Genomic DNA, 25,984 nt, shown 5'->3' on the forward strand with positions numbered 1-25,984 from the left:
GTAAGAAGAATACCACTGAGGGTTTAGAGCTTGAGATAGTCACCTCATACAAGTACTTGGGAGTATGGCTAGACGGTACACTGTCCTTCTCTCAGCACATATCAAAGCTGCAGGCTAAAGTTAAATCTAGACTTGGTTTCCTCTATCGTAATCGCTCCTCTTTCACCCCAGCTGCCAAACTAACCCTGATTCAGATGACCATCCTACCCATGCTAGATTACGGAGATATACATTTATAGATTGGCAGGTAAGGGTGCTCTCGAGCGGCTAGATGTTCTTTACCATTCGGCCATCAGATTTGCCACCAATGCCCCTTATAAGACATCACTGCACTCTATACTCCTCTGTAAACCGGTCATCTCTGTATACCCGTTGCAAGACCCACTGGTTGATGCTTATAAAACCCTCTTAGGCCTCACTCCCCCTTATCTGAGATATCTACTGCAGCCCTCAATCCTCCACATACAACACCCGTTCTGCCAGTCACATTCTGATAAAGGTCCCCAAAGCACACACATCCCCGGGTCACTCATCTTTTCAGGTCGCTGTAGCTAGCGACTGGAACGAGCTGCAACAAACACTCAAACTGGACAGTTGTATCTCAATCTCTTCAAAGACTCAATCATGGACACTCTTACTGACAGTTGTGGCTGCTTTGCATGATGTATTGTTGTCTCTACCTTCTTGCCCTTTGTGCTGTTGTCTGTGCCCAATAATGTTTTGTGTTTCTACCATGTTGTTGTCATGTTGTGTTGCTGCCATGCTGTATTGTCATGTGTTGCTGCCTTGTTATGTTGTCGTCTTCGGTCTCTCTATGTTGTCTTGTCTCTTGTCCTGATGTGTGTTTTGTCCTATATTTATATTTTATAAATGTTTAATCCCAGCCCCCGTCCCCGCAGGAGGCCTTTTGTCTTTTGGTAGGCCGTCATTGTAAATAAGAATTTGTTCTTAACGGACTTGTCTAGTTAAATAAAGGTTAAATAAAAAAATACTAATTCTCACAATGAAACTTAATTGGGAAGAAGGATAATCCTAATGAAAGTGGCCATTTAGGACCCTTTTAGACCTATACGTGCCTCCTATGATCTGTGAACCGTACATAATACAGACATCTTGGTGGCATTATACTTCTTATAGTATAAAGACATAAAATAAACTATTATAATCACAATTTGAATATTATAACGTTATTCTTATAATAACTTCTGACATATGGAGATTCTGAAATACAAATTTACACATACATTTATTCAACACTACAAATATTAGAACGTCTCAAAAGTACCCTTTCAGATTTTGTTCATTTAAAAAGGAATTGACAGTGTTTTAGCAACATGAAATGTTATTCAAATCTGTTCATACACACCCCCAGGAAGTATATGTTTCTTGTTTTCTTTACATTTTCTGACAGTAAAAGTTAGGACAGTTAATAGACACTAGTAAATAAAACCTAATAAAAACATCTGTCTTGTCCAGGACCCCTGGTGTGCCACAGCCAATCAGACCTACAGTAGGCCTTAATGCAAATAAGCCATTCGCCACATGTGCCTGCCATCATTCACTTTGAACTGGACTCTGTGTTTACAGGCAGTAGCAACAGTGTGACTTTAGATCATTAGAACACATTCGCCAAAAGTCACCTGAATGGATTTCTGCAAATATGTAAATACCATCAGAGTCCTCTTACATTTGGGAACTTTATAGTCCTATTGATCAAACAAACATGAAAAAGGTAGGCACTCTCCCCCTCAGCTGTGCACATCAATAACATCATGATCAACAACTAATTCTAGCCAGAGCGAGATGAGCTAATCTAACAAGGGAACACTAGATAAACACACTCAAACCTTTTCAGCTAGTTGGCCACATAGTAGACTGCTCGTCCTTCTGCAGCTTCCCTGCCAATGCGTGCTTGTCCCAACCCACATTTTGACAACTGATTGGGATCTTGCCTGCCCGTCCATTTGATCGATGCCAAATACATTTGATTGACAACTAAGGGTGCGCTCGTAAATTCCCTCCAGTTTGTCAGAGGCGCCGGGTAATTTGTATATTCATAGCGTTGTCAGATTGTTTGTAAATTCTGAGCGTTCAGAGCGCACACTGCACTATTGACACTTTATGCTCTGGCCGTGGAGTAGGGTTGATCCGAGTGTTCCTCACAGTGGTAGTCAAGCACCCAAGCTAACTGGTTAAAAATGGCTAGCTTGCTAGCTACTAAATGGGTTAATGACCTTACTCTTACCATTTTACTTATTTGAAAAACCTCTTATAAAAGTTGGTTTTGAGCAAAACTAGGAATTTGATATTTGACTGATTTTATGATTGTCTGTTTGTTTCATATCTGTGAAGTAGTTAAAAAGTTTGGAACAATATACTCTAAGCACATTACATTTCCAGTGTGGGCTCGCTCGTAATTCCGAAGTTATGAATTAAATTCAAGTCAATTTTATGTGCACCGCCAACACAGTGAATGAGAAAATGGTTTCAAATGGATCTCCCTCTGCTGGTGATTTGCTGAATGTGCAATCCTAAAGGAGGGCTGTGATTGGTTATAATGTAAATGTCTATGTATAAAATGGGTCATATCATTAAAAGGTACCAGAGGCCCGGACGTGGCTGTTCCAAACAATATGTCTAAAAATAAGCTAAATAAAAGAGGGGACTTTTGAAATATTAATATTTTATGAATGTGAAAATGTTTATTTCATAATCTAGACATAGTCCATATTTGAGAGCACACTCTAAGGAGTATAATGACAGCGAGATGGTGTCTGTATCATGTATGGTTCACGGATCATAGGGTCTTACAGGAGGCATGTATAAGTCTAAAAGAGGCCTTAAATGGCCACTTTCATCATGATTTTCTAAAAAATGGTTTGTGATACAAATGTAAAAAGCATGTCGAACATCCTTCCTCCCAATGAAGTTTCTACGTGAGAATTGCCAGAATAAATATTTCCAGGTTATGCTGGCATGGAAACTCCCTTTGTAAAAAATGGACATGGCGGCACAGTTAAAGGTGAAGACCCCTCTCTGTTTTCTCTACTAAACATAGAGTTAATGAGTAAATGGTTCAGCATGACAACAATAATAACAACAACAACAACAACAACAACAACCTCTTCCTCTGATGCAAATGCAACCACCCAGGGGGCTGATTCTCCTCCTTATAAATCCATTTAGATATTTTGAGGGGGGGGGGGGGGGGGACTGGCCCTCTGACTGCGCCCGTCTCATTCAATGACCGTCACAAAGGACCTCTACATGTCCCACGGCCCATAGATTGACCCAGAAAAAACAACATAAACAAAGCAGGCCAAACATACGGACTTATGGTATGTAGGCTATGCCTAACATACAGTAGGCCTGAGTAGGAGTAGTGTATGCCTTTATTAAGAAACCTGGTGCTTAGCCTGGATGTAAGACACATTGTTTTGTGCTGCCACTCAAATGTAAAATTATGAGTTTGTTTCATAAGCTAAGGCATTCAGGAGATCATGAACATTAAGGATTATTTTAGAACATATTTATGCAAGTAATCAATTCTTGCCAGACTTACATAAAAGCCTAACGGGAAATCACTTGGCGAAAAATCTATTTTCACGCCACTGCAGTGAGGGCAGGTGTTCTTCTCTCTGCAGTTGATTTCTCTCTCCTAATCTTTCATGTCTCTCTCCCATGGTGTGCTAAGGCGTTTGAGGGCAGTGTTCTTGCTAGGTCCTGATCAAACCATCTTTAATTATGTACCGACATAGACAAAACACAGTAGGAGGAAAGCCAAGCTCCTCTGCCAATGTGAGCAAAAGACAGCTAGATCCTTCTCCACATTGATTCAACTGGGATTACTTAGTACCCCATCTGTGCCTCTGGTTAAACATAGAGGTGACTAAATATTCTCCAAATTTCAAACTCTTCAACAACTGAGTTGAAATCCAAAATAAAGAACTTTATAAAGTAGTGCAGCGGGCGCAATCTCACTTCAGCCCATCACGGTTTGAAGAAACGACAATAAGACAGTGCCAAATGAAGGTGGAACCTAGATGGATAGAGAGCTTTGTGAAGAAGTCTTTTTGCTAAAGATTTGTGTTCTGATGCGATGCCATACCCGGTCCTACCCACCCCCTAAAACACATCAGCACACATACAATAGCCTAAACACACACTTTTCCAACCCATTCTTCACGTCGGAAACAAACATCAATCCTGAACGCATATGAAGCAGCCTCATTTATCCTGAAGTGTTCTCCCCTAGATCCATGACACCACTCCTTTCCTCCGTCAAAACATATACATCACCCTCCTAAACCGAACCAATCTATCCTGTCCTTGGTTCACACAGGAAGTCATCAGAATCACAATACTTGACGACCAACTAACCTTGATTCCTGCTTACAAGCAAAAACAGGAAGTAGGAGTGACGTGCTCAATACAGAAGTGGTCCGATTAAGCGGATGCTAAGCTACAGGACTGTTTTGCTAGCACAGACTGGAATTTGTTCCTGGGTTCATCCGATAACATTGAGTTTACCACGTCAGTCACCAGCTTCATTAATTAGTGCATCGACAACATTGTCCCCACAGTGACCGTACGTACATATCCCAACTAGAAGCCATGGATTAAAGGCAACATACGAACTGAGCTAAAGGCTAAAGCTGCCACTTTCAGAGAACGTGACACTAATAAGTTAATGAGAGCACCAGCTGTTCCGGACGACTGTGTGATCTCGCTCTCCGTAGCTGACGTGAGTAAGACCTTTAAAAACAGTTAACATTCACAAGGCAGTGGGGCCAGATGGATTACCAGGACGAGTACTTAGAGCATGCCAGCGAAAATGGAAAGTGTCTTCACTGACATTTTCAACCTCTCGCTGACCCGATCTGTAATACCTATGTGTTTCAAGCAGACCACCATTGTCCCTGTGCCCAAGAAAGCCAAGGTAACCGGTTTAAATGACTATTTCCCTGTAGCACTCTCATACGTAGACATGAAATACTTTGAAAGGCTGGTCATTGCTCAACACCATCCCAGACACCCTGGATCAACTACAATTCACATACCGACCCAACAGATTAAAATATTTTGCATGGGCCCTCAGATCCTCAAAAGGTTCTACAGCGGCACCATTGAGAGCATCTTGACTGGCTGCATAACCGCTTGGTATGGCAACTGCTTGGCATCCGACCGCAAGGCGCTACAGAGGGTAGTGCGTACGCCCCGTACATCACTGGGGCCGGTCTCCCTGCCATCTAGAACCTCTATACAAGGTGGTGTCAGAGGAAGGCCCTAAATATGGTCAAAGACTCCAGCCACCCAAGTCATTGACTGTTCTCTCTGCTACCGAACGGCAAGCGGCACCGATGCACCAAGTATGGAACCAACAGGACTCTGAACAGCTTCTACCCCCAAGCCATAATACTACTAAATAGTTAACCAAATTGCAACTATTTGCATTGACCCCCCCCCCTTGAACCAACTCTTTGACTCATCACACACTGCAGCTACAGCTTATTATCAATCCTGTTTCCTACTCAATGTGTATTTATTCCTTGTGTTATCTTGATTATTTTTCTATTTTTCTCTCTGCATTGTTGGGAAGGGCCAGTAAGTAAGCATTTCACTGTTAGTCTATACCTGTTGTTTACAAAAAGCATGTGACAAATTGTGATTTGATAGGATAGTGTGGTGGTGTTCAGATATAGAGTAGACTACATTACAGATATCTGCCTATAGACACTCTAAATTGTATAATGTTGATGAATGTGCCAATATTTAAAAATATATATTTTTAAGGCAGCCGTTTGAATTTAGTCTGTTCTGCTATGTCAAACGCTGCGGTGGTGAACCTTTAGTGAAGACTCTGACCGTGATGAAATGAGCCCTCAGCATGTTTCAAAAGCCAAGTTCAATGACAGTGAGCTGAGTGTTTACCTCTACACTCCTCTCATCCAATCCTTACCATCCCACTGTGAAACGAAAATAAACTTTCAAAAATGCTTCCTCGCTGGGCAGAAATAAGTTATTTCCTCATTATCTGAGAAATATGGTTCCCAATTTTTATCAAATAGGACCTTATGTCTTTGATAATGGAACTGCCAAGATTTGCAGTATCATATGCCACAGTTCTATGATGACAGGTACAGTTCATCAGAATTCCATCACAAAGAAGCCGTTTGCTCAGCAACCAAAGTTGGGATTCTGCAGTCAGACATCAGCCAAAATAATAGGAGACATTAACATTACAAGGACAAAAGTGCCACCATGATTTATAGTGGGAAAGATACAATAGCCAAGACCTCATCTCCATCTCCCTTCTATTGTCCATCAGTCACAGACAGGGTAGTCAAAAGCATTACCTACAGGTATTGGATATAAGCACATTAAGAGAGAATGGGTGACATTTGCTGTACACCGACAGCTGTTGTGAGTAAGACGGTCATTTTTGTTCAATAAGTGCTATTTAGAAGACGAACAATGTCGCCCATGGTCATCAAAAAAGCTATTCCACATTGTTGAGTACAAGAGACAGGATCAGTAATGACAGGGTATAATAAGCCTACATTCACTTAGTACTGGCTTTGACTACTAACTAACGGAGCCCTACTCTCGCTCACTCCCTGACTCTTTCTCCCCCTTTGATCACACCATCACACTTCCAGCAGACCTAATGAAATTGCTTTATTTTTTTTTTATTACCATCGGCCACTGCACTGGGTCAATTCAATCAGGCTTAGTGTTGGTCCTGCTTGCTTTGCAGATGGGCTGACAAGACACAAAGGAGTTACACAGGGATGTTAATGATCTTGACAAGGAAACATTGAGAATCAGTCTTTACTCCAGTGTGTGTGTGTGTGTGTGTGTGTGAGCGCATGTGTGTGTTCTCTCTCTCTCATGGCCATGGACTGACAGAATTGTCATAGGGGTAGTACCCTATGCTCTGTGTCAAATATGTAGAACACAAGAGAAGGAAAACTAATAGATAGCCATAGATCAGAGTTCAGAGTTCAGGCATCTGATTTATAACAGTGAGAAGAGGCAACAATACATTAGATACAGTAGTACTCCAACCAAATAGTACTAATGTAAAGAAAGGAGACATAAAAACAGGCATCCAGACAGGTCTGCTGGTGATGGTTAGTGGAAGTACACCTGTAAGGGTGGCGGGAGGGATGAGTAGGGAAATAAGGGGGAGGAGAAGAAAATAACGTCAGAGGAAAAAGTTACATTACCGGTTTCCACTTTGACCCTGGTGAAGTAATGCTGTTGCGTAATGTCTGACAATGTTTTAAAATGCCCTTGCCTTTCTGATACTACCCGTATCCACGTCAGTCAACCAACCTACAACAACACTGATTCAACTCATGAGGTTATAACACTAGCATAACCAGTGATGTAGTGGTAAAAAAATGGAGTGGGTAAACTAGGACTGTGACGGTCATGGAACTTTGGATGACGATGATTGACGCACATTTTTTTCCTCCATAGATTTTATTTCTGTGATGCTGCTGCACCTTGCTTGCACCTTTCTAAACTCAGCAAAAAAAAGAAACGTCCTCTCACCGTCAACTGCGTTTATTTTCAGCAAACTTAACATGTGTAAATATTTGTATGAACATAAGATTCAACAACTGTGACATAAACTGAACAAGTTCCACAGACATGTGACTAACAGAAATTGAATAATGTGTCCCTGAACAAAGGGAGGGTCAAAATCAAAAGTAACAGTCAGTATCTGGGGTGGCCACCAGCTGCATTAAGTACTGCAATGCATCTCCTCATGGACTGCACCAGATTTGCCAGGTCTTGCTATGAGATGTTACCCCACTCTTCCACCAAGGCACCTGCAAGTTCCCAGACATTTCTGGGGGGGGGGAATGGCTCTAGCCCTCAACCGCCGATCCAACAGGTCCCAGACGTGCTCAATGGGATTGAGATCCGGGCTCATCGCTGGCCATGGCAGAACACTGACATTCCTGTCTTGCAGGAAATCATGCACAGAACGAGCAATATGGCTGGTGACATTGTCATGCTGGAGGGTCATGTCAGGATGAGCCTGCAGGAAGGGTCCCACATGAGGGAGGAGGATGTCTTCCCTGTAACGCACAGCGTTGAGATTGCCTGCAATGACAACAAGCTCAGTCTGTTGATGCTGTGACACACTGCCCCAGACCATGACAGACCCACCACCTCCAAATCGATCCCGTTCCAGAGTACAGGCCTCTGTGTAACGCTCATTCCGTCGACGATAAACGCGAATCCGACCATCACCCCTGGTGAGACAAAACCGCGACTCGTCAATGAAGAGCACTTTTTGCCAGTCCTGTCTAGTCCAGCAACGGTGGGTTTGTGGCCATAGGCGACGTTGTTGCCGGTGATGTCTGGTGAGGACCTGCCTTACAACAGGCCTACAAGCCCTCAGTCCAGCCTGTCTCAACCTATTGCAAACAGTCTGAGCACTGATTGAGGGATTGTACGTTCCTGGTGTAACTCGGGCAGTCGTTGTTGCCATCCTGTACCTGTCCCACAGGTGTGATGTATGGGATGTACCAATCCTGTGCAGGTGTTGTTACATGTGGTCTGCCACTGCGAGGACGATCAGCTGTCCATCCTGTCTCCCTGTAGCACTGTCTTAAACATCTCACAGTACGGACATTGCAATTTATTGCCCTGGCCACATCTGCAGTCCTCATGCCTCCTTGCAGCATGCCTAAGGCACGTTCACGCAGAGGAGCAGGGACCCTGGGCATCTTTCTTTTGGTGTTTTTCAGAGTCAGTAGAAAGGCCTCTTTAGTGTCTTAAGTTTTCATAACTGTGACCTTAATTGCCTACCGTATATAAGCTGTTAGTGTCTTAACGACCGTTCCACATGTGCATGTTCATTAATTGTTTATGATTCATTGAACAAGAATGGGAAAGTGTTTAAACCCTTTACAATGAAGATCTGTGAAGTTATTTGTATTTTTACTAATTATCTTTGAAAGACAGGGTCCTGAAAAAGTTGTCTTTTTTTTGCTGAGTTTATGTGTGCTTCTTTGCTACAACACCTTGCTTGTTTCAGCAAGGAGCAACATTGGAGATAATATAAGACAAGTACTGGAAACAATGGAACACTATGAAAAATCTGTGAAACCAGGCTGGGTATTCATAGCTGACTTTGAAAAGGCTTTTGATAAAGTACGACAAATTTATATATAAATGCCTGGAATACTTCAATTTCAGGGGAATCTCTTATAAAATGGGTTAAAGTTATTTATAGTAAGCCTAGGCGTAAAATAGTAAATAATGGCTTCTTCTCAGAAAGTATTAAACTGTCAAGATGAGTATTTAAGGTTGACCACTATCAGCATATCCATGTATTATGGTCATCGAACTGTTAGCCATTGAAATCAGATCCAACAAAAATATTAAAGGGCTAAAATCCAGGGCTTAAAAACGGAAGGTGTTATTGTACGCTGATGATTCATGTTCTTTTAAATACACAATTTGGATCCCTCCACAACCTCAGAGGATCTAGATACTTTATATCTAGATCCTGTTCTAACCTCTCTGGATTACTCACTTACAAATTATTGTAAGTGTACTATAATACGTACTGGATCACTTAAATCTACAACTTTTACATGACTGTAGTTTATCAATAAAATGGTCTGATAGTGATGTGGACATACTCCGTATTTATATTAGAGGTTGACCGATTATGATTTTTCAACACCGATACCGATTATTGGAGGTCCAGAAAAACCGATGCCGATTAAATTGGCCGATTTATATTTTTTTTAAATGACAATTACAACAATACTGAATGAACACTTAATACATCAATAAACATCTATTTAGCCTCAAATAAATAATGAAACATGTTCAATTTGGTTTAAATAATGCAAAAACAAAGTGTTGGAGAAGAAAGTAAAAGTGCAATATATGCCATGTAAAAAAGCTAACATTTAAGTTCCTTGCTCAGAACATGACAACATATGAAAGCTGGTGGTTCCTTTTAACATGAGTCTTCAATATTACCAGGTAAGAAGTTTTAGGTTGTAGTTATTATAGTAATATTTCTCTCTATACCATTTGTATTTCATATACCTTTGACTATTGGATGTTCTTATAGGCACTTTAGTATTACCAGTGTAACAGTATAGCTTCAGTCCCTCTCCCCGCCCCTACCTGGGCTCGAACCAGGAACACGTCGACAACAGCCACCCTCGAAGCATCGTTACCCATCGCTCCACAAAAGTCGTGGCCCATGCAGAGCAAGGGGAACAACTACTTCAAGGTCTCAGAGCGAGTGGTGTCAACGATTGAAACGCTATTAGTGCGCACCCCGCTAACTAGCTAGCCATTTCACATCAGTTAGGCTTGAAGTCATAAAGAGCTCAATGCTTGAAGCACAGCGAAGAGCTGCTGGCAAACGCACGAAAGTGCTGTTTGAATGAATGCTTTCGAGCCTGCTGCTGCCTACCACCACTCAGTCAGACTGCTCTATCAAATCATAGATTTAATTATAACATAATAACACAGAAATATGAGCCATAGGTCATTAATATGGTCAAATCCGGAAACTATCATTTCGAAAACAAAACGAAATTCATGTTAACAGGCAATATTAACTAAATATGCAAGTTTAAAAAATATATACTTGTGCATTGATTTTAAAGAAAGGCATTGATGTTTATGGTTAGGTACATTGGTGCAACGACAGTGCTTTTTTCACGAATGCGCTTGTTAAATCATCACCCGTTTGGAGAAGTAGGGTGTGATTCAATGAGAAATTAACAGGCACCGCATTGATTATATGCAACGCAGGACACGGTTGATGATATTACTAGTTTATCTAGCAATATCGTCAACCATGTGTATTTAACTAGTGATTATGTTAAGATTGATTGTTTTTTTATAAGATAAGTTTAATGCTAGCTAGCAACTTACCTTGGCTTCTTGCTGCACTTGTGGATTGCAATGTAAGGCAGATGGTTAGAGCGTTGGACTAGTAACCAGAAGGTTGTCAGCTCGGGGATTCGATCTCTCAAGGTAAACATCTGTCGTTCTGCCCCTGAACAAGGCAGTTAACCCACTGTTCCTAGGCCGTCATTGAAAATAAGAATGTGTTCTTAACTGACTTGCCTAGTTAAATAAAAGTTTTGAAAAAATTACAAAAAATAAAAAAATAATAATAAAAACAAAAAAATAAAAAATAAAAAAATCGGCCACAATCGGTGTACAAAAACTCCGATTACCGATTGTTATGAAAACTTGAAAATCGGCCCTAATTAAAATCGGCCATTCCGATTAATCGGTCGACCTCTAATTTATATCCCGAAAGAAAGAAAAAAATCTCACTACAATACATTAATAGAAAGTTAACAAAAATAGATAAGATCTTGCTACCATGGAAAGGAAAAAGCCTGTCTATTTGTGGAAAAATCCCCCTGATTAACCCCTCTTATCCTAGTTTACCTATTTCCTTATGGCCTTGCCTACACCTAGCAACTTGTTTTTTTTTTACTATATGAGAAAAAAAATAATAAATACATTAAATTTTATTTGGAATGGCAAGCCATACAATATTAAAAATGGCCTATTTATATAATGAATTCGAAGGGGAAAAAATATTAAAGCATTAGACCTCTCACTAAAGGCTTAAGTCATTATTTTTTTAAAATAGGTTCTCTAGCAGATTAGTAAAAATGTCTCAATTCATGTTCACGAATTTCCTTTTTTCCCCTCCTTTATTCAGATTACAACCCCTTACTTTTGGTTAATTGAAAATGAAAAATCGGTCATCTCCAAAATATCACTATTTTTAACACAAGCCATAGAAATTTGGTTTCAATTTCAGTTTACTCCACCAAAAAAGACAGAACATTATGGTTCATAAATATACAAAAAAAATGTAAAGGTATAATCTTTGTAAATTATATCATAAATAGGACTGGTGGAGTTGTCACACATGCAGATAACAAAAATGTATGGAAATGTCTACACATAATTACAACCAACTAATTGAAGAATTACCGCAGAAATGCAAGAGGCAAGTGGAATGAGGAAAAAGTAAGGAACTTGTCTGTCGGCCCTGCATTAAAGACCAAAATTGGTTACAGAAAATTGTGATCCATAAAAAGTATACGTTTTATTTAAGGACCAAAAAAAATTACATGTACAGCTGTGCCACATAGATTGCAAAAAATTTGGGGAAGAGATTCGATGCACCGATTCCATGGCACATGGAACTGATACACAAAACAATGCCGGATTCAAAACTTCACATTTTTCATTTGAATTATACAAAATTCTTGCAACCAATATGTTATATAAAGTGCATTCATAAAGTATTCAGACCCCTTGATATTTTCCACATTTTGTTACATTACAGCTTTATTTTAAAATGTATTCATTTATTATTATTTATCAAACTACACACAATTCCCCATAATGTCAAATCAAAAATAGGTTTAGAAATGTTATCAATTTTATTAAACAAAAAAAACAAATAACATTTACATAAGTATTCAGACCCTTTACTTAGTACTTTGTTGAAGAACCCTGGCAGAGATTACAGCCTCGAGTCTTCTTGTGTATGACACTACAAGCTTGGCACACCTGTATTTGGGGAGTTTCTCCAATTCTTCTCTGCAGATCCTCTCAAGCTCTGTCAGGTTGGATGGGGAGCGTCGCTGCACAACTGTATTCAGATATCTTCAGAGATGTTCGATCAGGTTCAAGTCCAGGCTCTGGCTGGGCCACTCAAGGATATTCAAAGAGACTTGTCCCGAAGCCACTCCTGCATTGTCTTGGCTGTATGCTTAGGGTGGTTGTCCTGGTGGAAGGTGAACCTTTGCCCCAGTCTGAGGTCCTGAGCGCTCTGAAGCAGGTGTTCATCAACAATCTCTCTGTACTTTGCTCTGTTAATCTTTCCCTCGATCCTTACTAGTCTCCCAGTTCCTGCCGCTAAAAAACATCCCCACAGCATGATGCTGCCACCACCATGTTTCACCGTAGGGTTGGGGGCAGGTTTCCTCCAGATGTGACAATTGGTTTTCAGGCCAGAGTCCAATCTTGGTTTCATCAGACCAGAGAATCTTGTTTCTCATAGTCAGAGTCCTTTAGGTGTATTTTGGCAAAACAAGCGGGCTATGATGTGCTTTTTACTAAGGAGTGGCTTCCATCTGGCCACTCTACCATAAAATACCTGATTGGTGGAGTGCTGCAGAGATGGTTGTCCTTCTGGAAGGTTCTCCCATCTCCACAGACGAACTCTGTCATAGTGACCATCGGGTTCTTGGTCACATCCCTGACCAAGGCCCTTCTCCCCAGATTGCTCAGTTTGGCCGGGCGGCCAGCCCTTGAAAGAGTCTTGATGGTTCCAAACTTCTTCCAGTTATGAATGATGGAGGCCACTGTGTTCTTGGGGACCTTCAATGCTGAAGAAATGTTTTGGTACCCTTCCCCAGATCTGTGCCTCGACACAATCCTGTCTCTGAGCTCTACGGACAATTATTTTGCCGTCATGGCTTGGTTTTTGCTCTGACATGCACTGTCAACTGTGGGACCTTATATAGACAGGTGTGTTCCTTTCCAAATCATGTCCAATCAATTGAATTTACCCCAGGTGGACTCCAATCAAGTTTAAAACATTGTTTCTAATTATGAAAAATAAAAATATGTCTAAAAAACTGTTTTTGCTCTGTCATTGTGGGGAGTTTACATTCCACTATACCACTGACTAGAACATTGGAAAGTTTGGTGGGCCATAATATTACAAACATAATCGCAATGATTAAAAAATGAAATCAAATTACAGCTAGGCTAACCTTTGGGCTGTCGGCTCAAATTTTTAGGCAAAGAATATTTTTTCTTCAATCTCCATTGTCCTTCTTGTGAACTATTAATGGGTCTTAACAGTTGGTGAAAGGTTATCCTCTTATCTACAGGATAAATAGGTGAGGAGTCGTGAGGAGAGAAAACGAGGTTAACCTGAAGAGACTACTCTCGGGTTTCAGTAAAAGACCCTTTATAAACTGCTGAAGTAAATACACACAGGTAAGATGCAAACCCTGAGAATGGAGCTAGCTACTGTACAGGTGTTCTATCCTTCCGCTCCAGTGCTGCCATTGCCCCGCCCTGCTAGGATGTGCGTGTCAGCACAAGGAATATTATTAATGCGTCAGGTGAAACCTGCTGCCTCTGGGTGTTGCCAATAGGAAGTCGCGTCCATAATCCCTTCCTCCAGGAACTTTGACCTGTCTGTTTATCGGAAAAAGAGAGCGCTAATTACACCTGCTCTAAAGACAGAAGCAAGGAGAAACGTTTAGGTGTTAGGGGGGAAAATGCTGAGAATGTCAGCTAGCATGATCATGAGGCAGGCAGGTGGAATAAAGGTTTTCCTGGAGTGCTTTGTTGTACAAAGGACATGACACGACACGACACATTTTCCTAAGCAACAGACTAGCTTCAGAGAATTATCAAGAGATATGCTTGATGATGCAAAAGATGTGGTGTTAAAAACATGTCACCCTTTTCAGTAGCTTTCGACCACAAAACTAAATGCTAATAACCTTGGGCCCTATTCAAACCGGAGTGGACTTGACATGGACTTAAAACAATGTTAAGTCTACTTACAGTATCTCAAGTCAGAATCGGGCCCTTTTAGAATAGCCTACATAGGACATTGAAGCTATATGCAACTAGTATCTCCCTGACAAACATTTATGGGCTGGCAAGCGACTCTACTGTGAAACTTCTGAGTAATGTTACAGTTAGAAGCCCTATGAGGGACAATATATCCCCAGGGAGAGGAACACACATACCAAACACACAGACACACACCTGGCTTTAAGCTCAATTCCCTGAAGAACCAAGGTTGTTGTTTACAAGCTTCTCTATGTGCTGTACTCCTGAGAATCACAGCAACTTCCTGCTTCATGGTACAATTTTCTTCCTCTGTTTTGTGCCTTACATTTTTACAGTTAACTTCCCTTCAGCTACGATACAGTAGGACCGAAAACACGGACCCTCTTACATACAGTAGGACCGAAACACGGACCCTCTTACATACAGTAGCCAAGCGTATACTTTAGGAGTTTAGGACACTGGGGTCTAGGGTAAAGAAATGTCTGTTTGGGCGTGTATGGAAAAAAACTTTTAGAATAGCCTGCAAGATAACTTATGTTGGCGCTGAAAGTGGCTCACTGACAGCACCCTATTACCTGTTTATGAAAGGAAAGTACTGCACTGGCATGTCTAATAAACAATGTATGGAGTAGAAATACAGCATCATCTAATACCTTTTGACATCTTGCAATGGAGATGTTTAACATTAGCTGACTGCTGTCTGATAGGCTAATTGACATAATTTGAGTCAATTGGAGGTGTACCTGTGGATGTATTTCAAGGCCTACCTTCAAACTCAGTGCCTCTTTGCTTGACATCATGGGAAAATCAAAAGAAATCAGCCGAGACCTCAATCCTATAGAAAATTTGTGGGCATAACTGAAGAAGCGTGTGCGAGCAAGGAGGCCTACAAACCTGACTCAGTTACACCAGCTCTGTCAGGAGGAATGGGCCAAAATTCACCCAACTTATTGTGGGAAGCTTTATTACTATTATTCTGACATTTCACATTCTTAAAATAAAGTGGTGATCCTAACTGACCTAAGACAGGGAATCTTTACAAGGATTAAATGTCAGGAATTGTGAAAAACTGAGTTTAAATGTTTTTGGCTACGGTGTATGTAAACTTCCGACTTCAACTGTTGGCATTTGTCGTGGATTTGGGAATCCACTGAAAACTCTGAACAGAGGGGAGGTTTAGGCTAAATTCACTCTAAGGCACCCCCTAGCCCAAACTGTAGGGGGCTAGTGGCAACTCCAAATAATCCCACTCTAGAAGGCCCACTGCTTGACTAAACACAAAGAAACAACATTCCACCAGCAGACCAAACACCCAATCAGAGGGTAGGCCTAATCACTATAGGTCTGCAATGACATCACAACATCTACAGGTTATGCACATAATGCAAGGTAGATAGTAGATAGATTCAGCATGTGTCGTCTGTGTTTTGACCACAACATAGTAAGCTAAAAAGAATCTGTGTGCCAGCTGGTACAGCCGTTGATCACAAAACAGATGGAAACGTTGGATTAGTCTTTATTCTGGATTACTGGGCTTCATGTTGGGGGGGGGGGGGGGGGGGGGGGCTGCAGAGAGTGTGAGTGGGATGGACCAGGAAGATAACAGCTTATTAACTGAGGAGTGCAATTTGAGGACTGTTACTGTACTGCAATCCAGTATCAAAACTAAATTTAAAAGCTAAATGGATTCCTAATCAGAAGACTTTGAACTGGCCCAGCGAGACAGAATTATGACATGAAGAATCGTCTTATACAATATAATTCACAGACAGGGTAGGATATTTCATAGAGATGTCACACAATGCAAGGTAAAAGGTCATGGATGAAAGCACCGAGCAGGAATGACTAGAGAGGAGAAATACTCAGATAACAATGCCTACGGGTGTGTCTTTAGTGTTTTACAATGTCACCGTCCTATTTCTACTAACTATACACAAAGGAAAACATTAAGAAAAGGTTTGACATCTGTCAGACTAAGTTAATTATTCACAGGACAAAGTTTGACTGGTCTGTCTCTGAGTAAACAAATGAGAGAGGGGGAAGTAACTAGTAAATAAATAGAACAATATGTTTGGACAGAGAACTGTAACAGCCATTCACTCAACAAGTCAAAAGTTGAGTAAAGGGAACACCGAAACTAAATCCAAGAGTTCTAAAGTAAACAACAATGCAGCCATTTTTGTCATTTCTGCAGAGGAATGTGAAACTAGATTTGGAGTCGTGGAGGATTAGTGACAAATAATGTGTGTAACCTGATTCTGTTCTCTATCCAATAACACCTGCAATGTATGACTCTACACTTCAAAAGACATCTCTTTCTCAATAGTTTGGCTAGGTTTCTTCTAGTCCAATTATGGACTAAAGTAGCCTAACGATACTTCTTATAGTCCAAGGACCTTAAATGTTCTGTTTAAAGGTGAATTGGCTCTGGCAGCCAAAACAGCCAAATACTCACATCAAAATAATTTCACAAATGCAAAACACACTAACTGTACACTGTTTTAACACAGTTGCAGCCGACAGTATTAATCAGTGAACACACGTTTGTGGCGTCTGTCTTCCGTTTGCACACAGGTGTTCAGAGACGCAGATAGCTAATTAGCACAGGTAGTCTACTCTGTCTTACGTCTGTTTTCCATAAACAAGCACTGTAACATGGAAATATGGCCGTGTGGGAACCCTAACCCTATAAAAAAAAAAAGGTATGAAGTAATTGAACACATTGGGGGTTTTTTTACAATTATTCTCGCTGATATGAAAGACATGTTCCTTATGTTTCCAAAACTGTGCTGCAAGCGATGAGTGTTAATGTTTAGAGCGAGCGTCAGGGCTCTTAAAAAACTCCCCCGGCCAGAAGAGACTATCGTCACTAGGCGCTGAAGGCAGTTAGTGTCTTTCATTGGGCTAGGTTTCTTCCTGAACTGAGTCATTCCAGTGGCGTACACAAATCTTCAAGGTTAATCAACACATAGGCCTACACCACAAGAAACTAGAATATTTGATAACAATTGGAACAAAATACAAAGTATAAATTCAAAGTACTAATTTTACACAACAATCTATGTCAGAGAGTAGGCCAGTAACCCATCAATTGTCTGTAATGTGTGTAATTGTGTCAGCTCAAGTTATTGTTGCATGTTCATTCAACTGTGGGCCCCCAGTATTGGCCCCCCAAAATGTTTCACATAACCCTACCCAAGGTATAACAAAACAACCACATTTTTCCATATCTCTAAAGGTCTCCTATATATGAAAAGGATGGTTGTATACAAATATTTTATATCAAAAGTGGTTAAATTGATAGATGTTGTGACATCCCCTTAAGTCAAACAGTGCAGAATAATGCCTGGCTGTAGGGGGGGGGGGGGGGGGGGGGCGACGACACATAAGCTCATGTAACCCAATACTGCAAACTCTGATAATGCTAGAATTTGGAATAGAAGGAGACAATTATCTGTCCTACATACCGAAACAAACAACATTAGCATATGTTAAAGCATCTTGTAAATGTAGACCTGTAAACACAGATACAGTAGATGGAAATTTCAACTACTGATTCGAACCAGGTACTGTAGTGACGCCTCTTGCACTGAGATGCTGTGCCTTAGACCGCTGCGCCACATAGACTATGACTAAGAAGCGTTGGTTGAGGGACATAGCACAGCTCCACACACATATACATTTAAAGACGATACCTGGGATTTGATGGACAGTAAAAGGGTTTCTGAGGAGGTGGAGCACACTAAGCATGACGCACAAAGACCACTCTCATAGTCAATCCCCAGCCACCATAAACGATCACATACAGCAGGTTTTACCAGCCTAAGGTTCCTCATTTGCCATAAATGACACATGTCCTTATAGGGATGTTGGGATTTCCCAGACCAAAGCATGAGTCACCTCAGCATAAAAGGTTATTCTTCACAAGTGAGTCCAGTTCAGGTATCACATGACTTGGCCAGCCATGGTTGGTAGCCAAATACAGTAGGTACATATGAGAACAATGCACGCCAGCAATTTCCATATGGCATTTTTGCTGTTGAATGGCGTCCTGACATGTGGCAGTCCAGTTCCATGGTGTGTCTGTCTCTAGTAACTACCTGAGGGAAGGACTGATGGTGGATTGGGCCTATCAAGGACAGTTCTGGGAGATCCAGGATGGCATGTGAAGGCCCAATAAGTTTATGGCATTTCTTGTCAATGAGTGTCAGGTTGTGATTGGTTCATTGTAGTGAACACCTGCCTTATGAGCTTGTTTATGTGGGGTTGCATCCTCCCCATACACCATAACTGTCACCAGGTCAAGATATACGGCAACTCCAAGGCAGATAGCCAAGATGGTGGACATGAAAGTCTGGAAGAAGCAATGTGCCAGCTCAACCCAAACAGGATAAGAGTGCACCAGAACATCCCAATAAACATCAGAAATGCAGTGAGCCAGCAAAAGATCATGTTAGAGTCAGGCAGACATATTAGATTAGCAATGAATCAAAGCTCACTTCTAAATGATAAGGAGGTGACTTAAGAGCCCAATCCTGGAGGTGCAAGTTATACCACAGTGGAGGTAAATTGTAGAGCTCGGGAGACAGTGTCAGAGTCCAGGGTTAGATTATCTTTCCTGTTGTTGGAGCCTCCCAGTTGCCTCATTGATCCCTCAGAGGCTTGTGACTTGGAATAAATACTTGGTGTTGCCATGCCAAGCAGTCTGCTGCCTTTTTATATATCCAGACAAGGTGTTTGAGTGTATATGGTGGGCATATTGAATTCCTAACATAGTTGAAGTACACAAATTGTCTTGAGTACAGATCATAAGTACAGTACACAAATCAGACATTTCTCATTTAAAATGAGTACAAATACAGGTCATTAAACCACCATTTAACTGTAAGGTGGCAGCCATATTGGATTTTGGATGCCATATTGGATTTGGAGTCAAATCTAGGGGGGGCCTCTAATGTAATTGCAAGAGTTGGGGCTAAACAGAGGAGCCTTTGGCTGGAAGAATACATGACCGTTTTTAGTGTCTGAGCCCACTTGCCTTAGAGCTGATTACAGAAGCCACAACATTACAATAAAAAATGTAACTATGCATTTCTGTCAAGCAGGACCAAGTGAAGTTAAACTATTAATTATTATGATGATGAATGTTATATTTTTATGCTAGGTCTATATTTCCAAAAGGAAATAAGATATGCTAATGTGGTTTGTTTGTGTATGTAGGGCATTCAATTGACTACTTGTATTCCACATTTTGGGTTGAGTTTATGTGGCCCAGCCCCCAAATCCATCAGCCAAGCATTATTCTGCACTGTTTGAGTTAAGGAGGTGTGTCACAATATCTATCAATTTAAACACTTCTCCAGTAAAATATTTTTATACAACCATCCATTTCATATATGAGAGACCTTCGAGATATGGAAAAACATGGTTGTGCTTTGTTATACCTCGGGTAGGGGTATATCAAAAACTAAAGCCCTTTTTGAGGATTGGGAACAAGCCTGTGTTACTGCATAAAGCATGTTCCCACCAGAAATAGAATACTCAATCAATCCATGATTAAAAACACCTCTTTTGACCCTCTTCACAAAGCAGCTTCAGTATAATTTGTTTGCAATTATCTATCCCATGTTCAAAACTCACTGTCGCCTGGGAGATACTGTACAATCAGATTATGAATGCATTGACTCACTTTCCTTTAATAAAATAATAAGTTATTTTATCTTAATTAAGACCAGTCAGTATTGAACATTTGTGATTTTACTATTATGGACACAACTAGGTCCAGCAGTAGCCCACAAGGCTAGAAGACAACAGTAAACTACAACCGAACACCGATACCAGACCGAAACTAAACTTGTGCACCTGTCAAACAAGCTGCAATGACATCCGAGCAAGCAGAACTGGGATGGCTGGCGCTCGAGTTCTTCCTGGACACTTGTCACTACACCTGCATTAAAATACATGACACCCAAGCAGGAAACTGGCTACAATGGCGAATTCTACAATTACACCCTCTATAGATGTGGTGGCCCAAGAGGTTCCCACAATAATTATGCGACAAGAAATGGACCTGGACAGGAGAAAGAAGTGTATATAAAAAAATCAATTACTGTACAAATCACTCACCTTTGAATATAACTCGTTTACGGACATGGTCCAACACTATCAACGAAACCTGAAAAGTAACTGCAGCGTTTTATAAATGACAATATCTCATGATTGTTGATAATCCCGTAAAGTTTTTTCATCTAATTAGAAGTTTAATTCGTCGTCATATTCCCGAGTGTCGTCGTCCAGAGTTGAGTTAAATATGTTAGCCACTTCCGACCCCTTTCCTGGTCACGAACGGCAGGTGTCTTCACGTGGATGAGTTTCGTAACAACTCAGTTTTGCTTGATCCCCCTTATATTACTCAATAATGAAAAACGAATGACGACTGGATATGGGTAGCCAGACCCCGTAGGTTATAAGCGCAAATACATAAACTATAAATAGTTTATCAATAGCTTCCCTTTAGATCCTCCCCGTCGTATCCATGGATTCAGTCATGTTGACTGGCAATGGCTCAGGCTGTACCGCAAGAGACCCCATCTGGCTCATCAGCGCACTACAATTTATTCCACACTAAATTAGAACGAACATTAACAGTGGGGATACCATGGTGGACTGTGGAGGGGTTGATCCAATTATGGGTTTAGGTCATAATGTTAAGTTGAAAACGTCTAATATAGGCCTATATGTATGGCTATTATATGATTTATCTTGACACATTTTGGGAATCTTAATGAAATTAACGCAACTTTTTGCTCCACCCCACAAAATCATTCTGAATAGCAAAGGTATGGATAATCAATGACTATGATTTTCTGAACTCAGTGGACCTAGTATCTTAGTTCAAGGCAAGCATTAACACGTCAGAGTGTTATCTTTGATTGTAGTAGTACAATCTGTGACAGGAACTAGGCTGGTACTTGAAGCCTATAAAAATGTCATGCTTAAATTTGAAGTTTTATGTCCATGACAGCTGCAAGGTTACAATATTTGGGGAAATTAGACTTTATAAAACACAGCATAATTTATACATCCTGTTCCACATTTCGTCCCACTATGATCAACAATGTCACAAAATACAACATGCACTGTAGGTCTACAGCAGTAGTATGTTACCTTGCAGTAAAGTTCATAGTCAATCTTCCCCTCTTGTTTCTTCATTATGGTGTTATGTTCCTTCACTTGCCTTTTCATTATGGCGTTATAGTCCTTAGATACTGTATGTAGTAGAAGATTCTGCTAATCTATTCAGAGGTAGCTGTGATTATTCCATGTTCCAGATCATACTGTTCTCAAGACATTATTGTCAGTAGGCTATTTAAGCCTTCGCCTTAGCAGAAGGCAGGCTTGAAAGAAGAAAAAGAATCCATTCCAATATCATGCCATGACTACACTCCCAAACCACTCCTTCTGCAGGTATGGGGTGTTGATTGACTTCAACTACCAGGCTACTACTACCATGGAATCTGAAAAGTATGCAGGCACAGTCAAAATACATTCCACCCATTACAATCGTTAAGCTCACTGGTCACCATAGCAGCACCCACTCGTAGCACGCGCCTTAGCAGGTATATCTCACTGGTCACCCCCAAAGCCAATTCCTCCTTTGGTCACCTTTCCTTCCAGTTCTCTGCTGCCAATGACTGTAACGAACTGCAAAAACCTCTGAAGCTGGAGACTCATATCTCCCTCACTAGCTTTAAGCACCAGCTGTCAGAGCATCTCACAGATCACTGCACCTGTACATAGCCCATCTGTAAACAGCCCATCTATCTACCTCATCCCCATACTGTATTTATTTATTTATCTTGCTTCTTTGCACCCCAGTATCTCAACTTGCACATTCATCTTCTGCACATCTACCATTCCAGTGTTTAATTGCTATATTGTAATTACTTCGCCACCATGGCCTATTTATTGCCTTAACTCCCTTATCTTACCTCATTTGCACTCACTGTACATAGACTTTTTGTTTTCTTCTGTATTATTGACTGTATGTTTTGTTTATTCCATGTGTAACTCTGTGTTGTTGTATGTGTCGAATTGCTATGCTTTATCTTGGCCAGGTCGCAGTTGCAAATGAGAACTTGTTCTCAACTAGCCTACCTGGTTAAATAAAGGTGAAATAAAAATTAAAATAAATAAATAAAGAGAACAGAGATCACAGATGGAACAGGTATCAAGGAAAATGACTAGTAATGTGCTATTTGCTCATTTAGTTTCCAAATGTCAATCCATGCCTTGTACAAGAATACACAATTATTTTTCAACATTCTACAATTTGTACTGTATTTTTATATATTTGTACTACGAGCTCACAGAACAAGGCTCCGGGCAGCCGAGCGGAAATGGAGGAAAACTCGCCTCCCTGCGGACCTGGCATCCTTTCACTCACTCCTCTCTACATTCTCCTCTTCTGTCTCTGCTGCTAAAGCCACTTTCTACCACTCTAAATTCCAAGCATCTGCCTCTAACCCTAGGAAGCTCTTTGCTACCTTCTCCTCCCTCCTGAATCCTCCTCCCCCTCCCCCCCCCCCCCCTCCTCCCTCTCTGCGGATGACTTCGTCAACCATTTTGAAAAGAAGGTTGACGATATCCGATCCTCGTTTGCTAAGTCAAACGACACCGCTGGTCCTGCTCACACTGCCCTACCCTGTGCTTTGACCTCTTTCTCCCCTCTCTCTCCAGATGAAATCTCGCGTCTTGTGACGGCCGGCCGCCCAACAACCTGCCCACTTGACCCTATCCCCTCCTCTCTTCTCCAGACCATTTCCGGAGACCTTCTCCCCTTCCTCACCTCGCTCATCAACTCATCCTTGACCGCTGGCTACGTCCCTTCCGTCTTCAAGAGAGCGAGAGTTGCACCCCTTCTGAAAAAACCTACACTCGATCCCTCCGATGTCAACAACTACAGACCAGTATCCCTTCTTTCTTTTCTCTCCAAAACTCTTGAACGTGCCGTCCTTGGCCAGCTCTCCTGCTATCTCTCTCAGAATGACCTTCTTGATCCTAATCAGTCAGGTTTCAAGACTGGGCATTCAACTGAGACTGCTCTTCTCTGTGTCACGGAGGCTCTCCGCACTGCTAAGGCTAACTCTCTCTCCTCTGCTCTCATCCTTCTAGACCTATCTGCTGCCTTTGATACTGTGAACCATCAGATCCTCCTCTCCACCCTCTCCGAGTTGGGCATCTCCGGCGCGGCCCACGCTTGGATTGCGTCCTACCTGACAGGTCGCTCCTACCAGGTGGCGTGGCGAGAATCTGTCTCCGCACCATGCGCTCTCACCACTGGTGTCCCCCAGGGCTCTGTTCTAGGCCCTCTCCTATTCTCGCTATACACCAAGTCACTTGGCTCTGTCATATCCTCACATGGTCTCTCCTATCATTGCTATGCAGACGACACACAATTAATCTTCTCCTTTCCCCCTTCTGATAACCAGGCGGCGAATCGCATCTCTGCATGTCTGGCAGACATATCAGTGTGGATGACGGATCACCAGCTCAAGCTGAACCTCGGCAAGACGGAGCTGCTCTTCCTCCCGGGGAAGGACTGCCCGTTCCATGATCTCGCCATCACGGTTGACAACTCCCTTGTGTCCTCCTCCCAGAGTGCTAAGAACCTTGGCGTGATCCTGGACAACACCCTGTCGTTCTCCACTAACATCAAGGCGGTGACCCGATCCTGTAGGTTCATGCTCTACAACATTCGCAGAGTACGACCCTGCCTCACACAGGAAGCGTCGCAGATCCTAATCCAGGCACTTGTCATCTCCCGTCTGGATTACTGCAACTCGCTGTTGGCTGGGCTCCCTGCCTGTGCCATTAAACCCCTACAACTCATCCAGAACGCCGCAGCCCGTCTGGTGTTCAACCTTCCCAAGTTCTCTCACGTCACCCCGCTCCTCCGCTCTCTCCACTGGCTTCCAGTTGAAGCTCGCATCCGCTACAAGACCATGGTGATTGCCTACGGAGCTGTGAAGGGAACGGCACCTCCATACCTTCAGGCTCTGATCAGGCCCTACACCCAAACAAGGGCACTGCGTTCATCCTCCACTGGCCTGCTGGCCCCCCTACCTCTGAGGAAGCACAGTTCCCGCTCAGCCCAGTCAAAACTGTTCGCTGCTCTGGCACCCCAATGGTGGAACAAGCTCCCTCACGACGCCAGGACAGCGGAGTCAATCACCACCTTCCGGAGACACCTGAAACCCCACCTCTTTAAGGAATACCTAGGATAGGATAAAGTAATCCTTCTAACCCCCCCCCCCTTAAAAGATTTAGATGCACTATTGTAAAGTGGTTGTTCCACTGGATATCATAAGGTGAATGCACCATTTTGTAAGTCGCTCTGGATAAGAGCGTCTGCTAAATGACTTAAATGTAATGTAATGTAATGTACTGTATACATTCTACTGAAGGTCACATTGAACTACAGTAGTATTGATAACTAGCACTGATAAGTAAAAGGGTTTGTAAGGTAAAGAGTTTGTGTTATTATGAAATGGGCCTAAAACAGTTGGTTACAAAGAGGATAGACATTACTCAGTTAGTGCTTGTGTAATATTTTCCACAGCAATCCGTTTGGAGAGTTGTGTATGCCTCATTCCATAGCAGGTGGTCCTAACGTTGGGGCTAACACCATGGGTTGCTTTGGGAAATGACACTGAGATAATAGGACTCAATGCTTTGACATGCCACTAACAACCTGTTCTGGTAACTCAGTCAGACTAACCACTGAATTCCTATCACCTGCCCAACTACCTACAGGTATGTGGCATGTGATGAGTCTAAGCATAATAGACTTAATGGCAGTATGGCACTAAAATCCAGTTAGTCGAGTTGGGTGATACAATAAGCTTTATGCCCAATTCTTATTTTTGCATGATGCATTATCTTAAATGTCACACACACACACACACACACACACACAACAAGATAGTTTTTCTTGTATCTTTCTCTGCCTTCCCTTGCTGTAACTATATCCAGAGAAAGCAACTTATGCTCATGACACATAATGTATTTCAGACTTTATCCCTGTATTAGCCAACAACGTTATGTTTGCCATCACGTGAGATTACATTACAGTGCAATGAAATCCAGAAAGACACTGCTTTCTTCATGTGTATGCAGGCAGGCCTCCGCCTCCACAGTAATATTATTCAATTGAAAATCGACTTGTCCTTAAATTAGGTACATTTAATGTACCAACAATGTGCTCAAAAAGAGTTCCTGAAATTGAACTGAAAAAATACATTTTCAGCGCTACCTACTGAACAAAATATGAACAGCTTTGTTCCTGGTGAAA

General features: G+C 41.7%; 1 protein-coding gene across 2 annotated transcripts in view; it reads right to left on the reverse strand.

Moving 5' to 3' along the window:
• myo5b (myosin VB) overlaps positions 1-21,974 on the reverse strand; it is an 82,981-nt gene extending 61,007 nt beyond the window's left edge. The window contains exon 1 of one of the 2 annotated variants that reach the window (XM_014129638.3): positions 21,799-21,974. In XM_014129638.3, coding sequence (XP_013985113.1) covers positions 21,799-21,876 — 78 coding nt within the window. In that variant the 5' untranslated portion in view covers positions 21,877-21,974. Of the gene's footprint in view, positions 1-20,757; positions 21,225-21,798 lie in introns of those variants that run through there. The other variant, XM_014129645.3, reaches the window with a different exon arrangement.
• Positions 21,975-25,984: the final 4,010 nt, after the last annotated feature.

This window comes from Salmo salar, chromosome 01 (genome assembly GCF_965601325.2).
Source record: "Salmo salar chromosome 01, fSalSal1, whole genome shotgun sequence".
Lineage (NCBI taxonomy): Eukaryota > Metazoa > Chordata > Actinopteri > Salmoniformes > Salmonidae > Salmo > Salmo salar.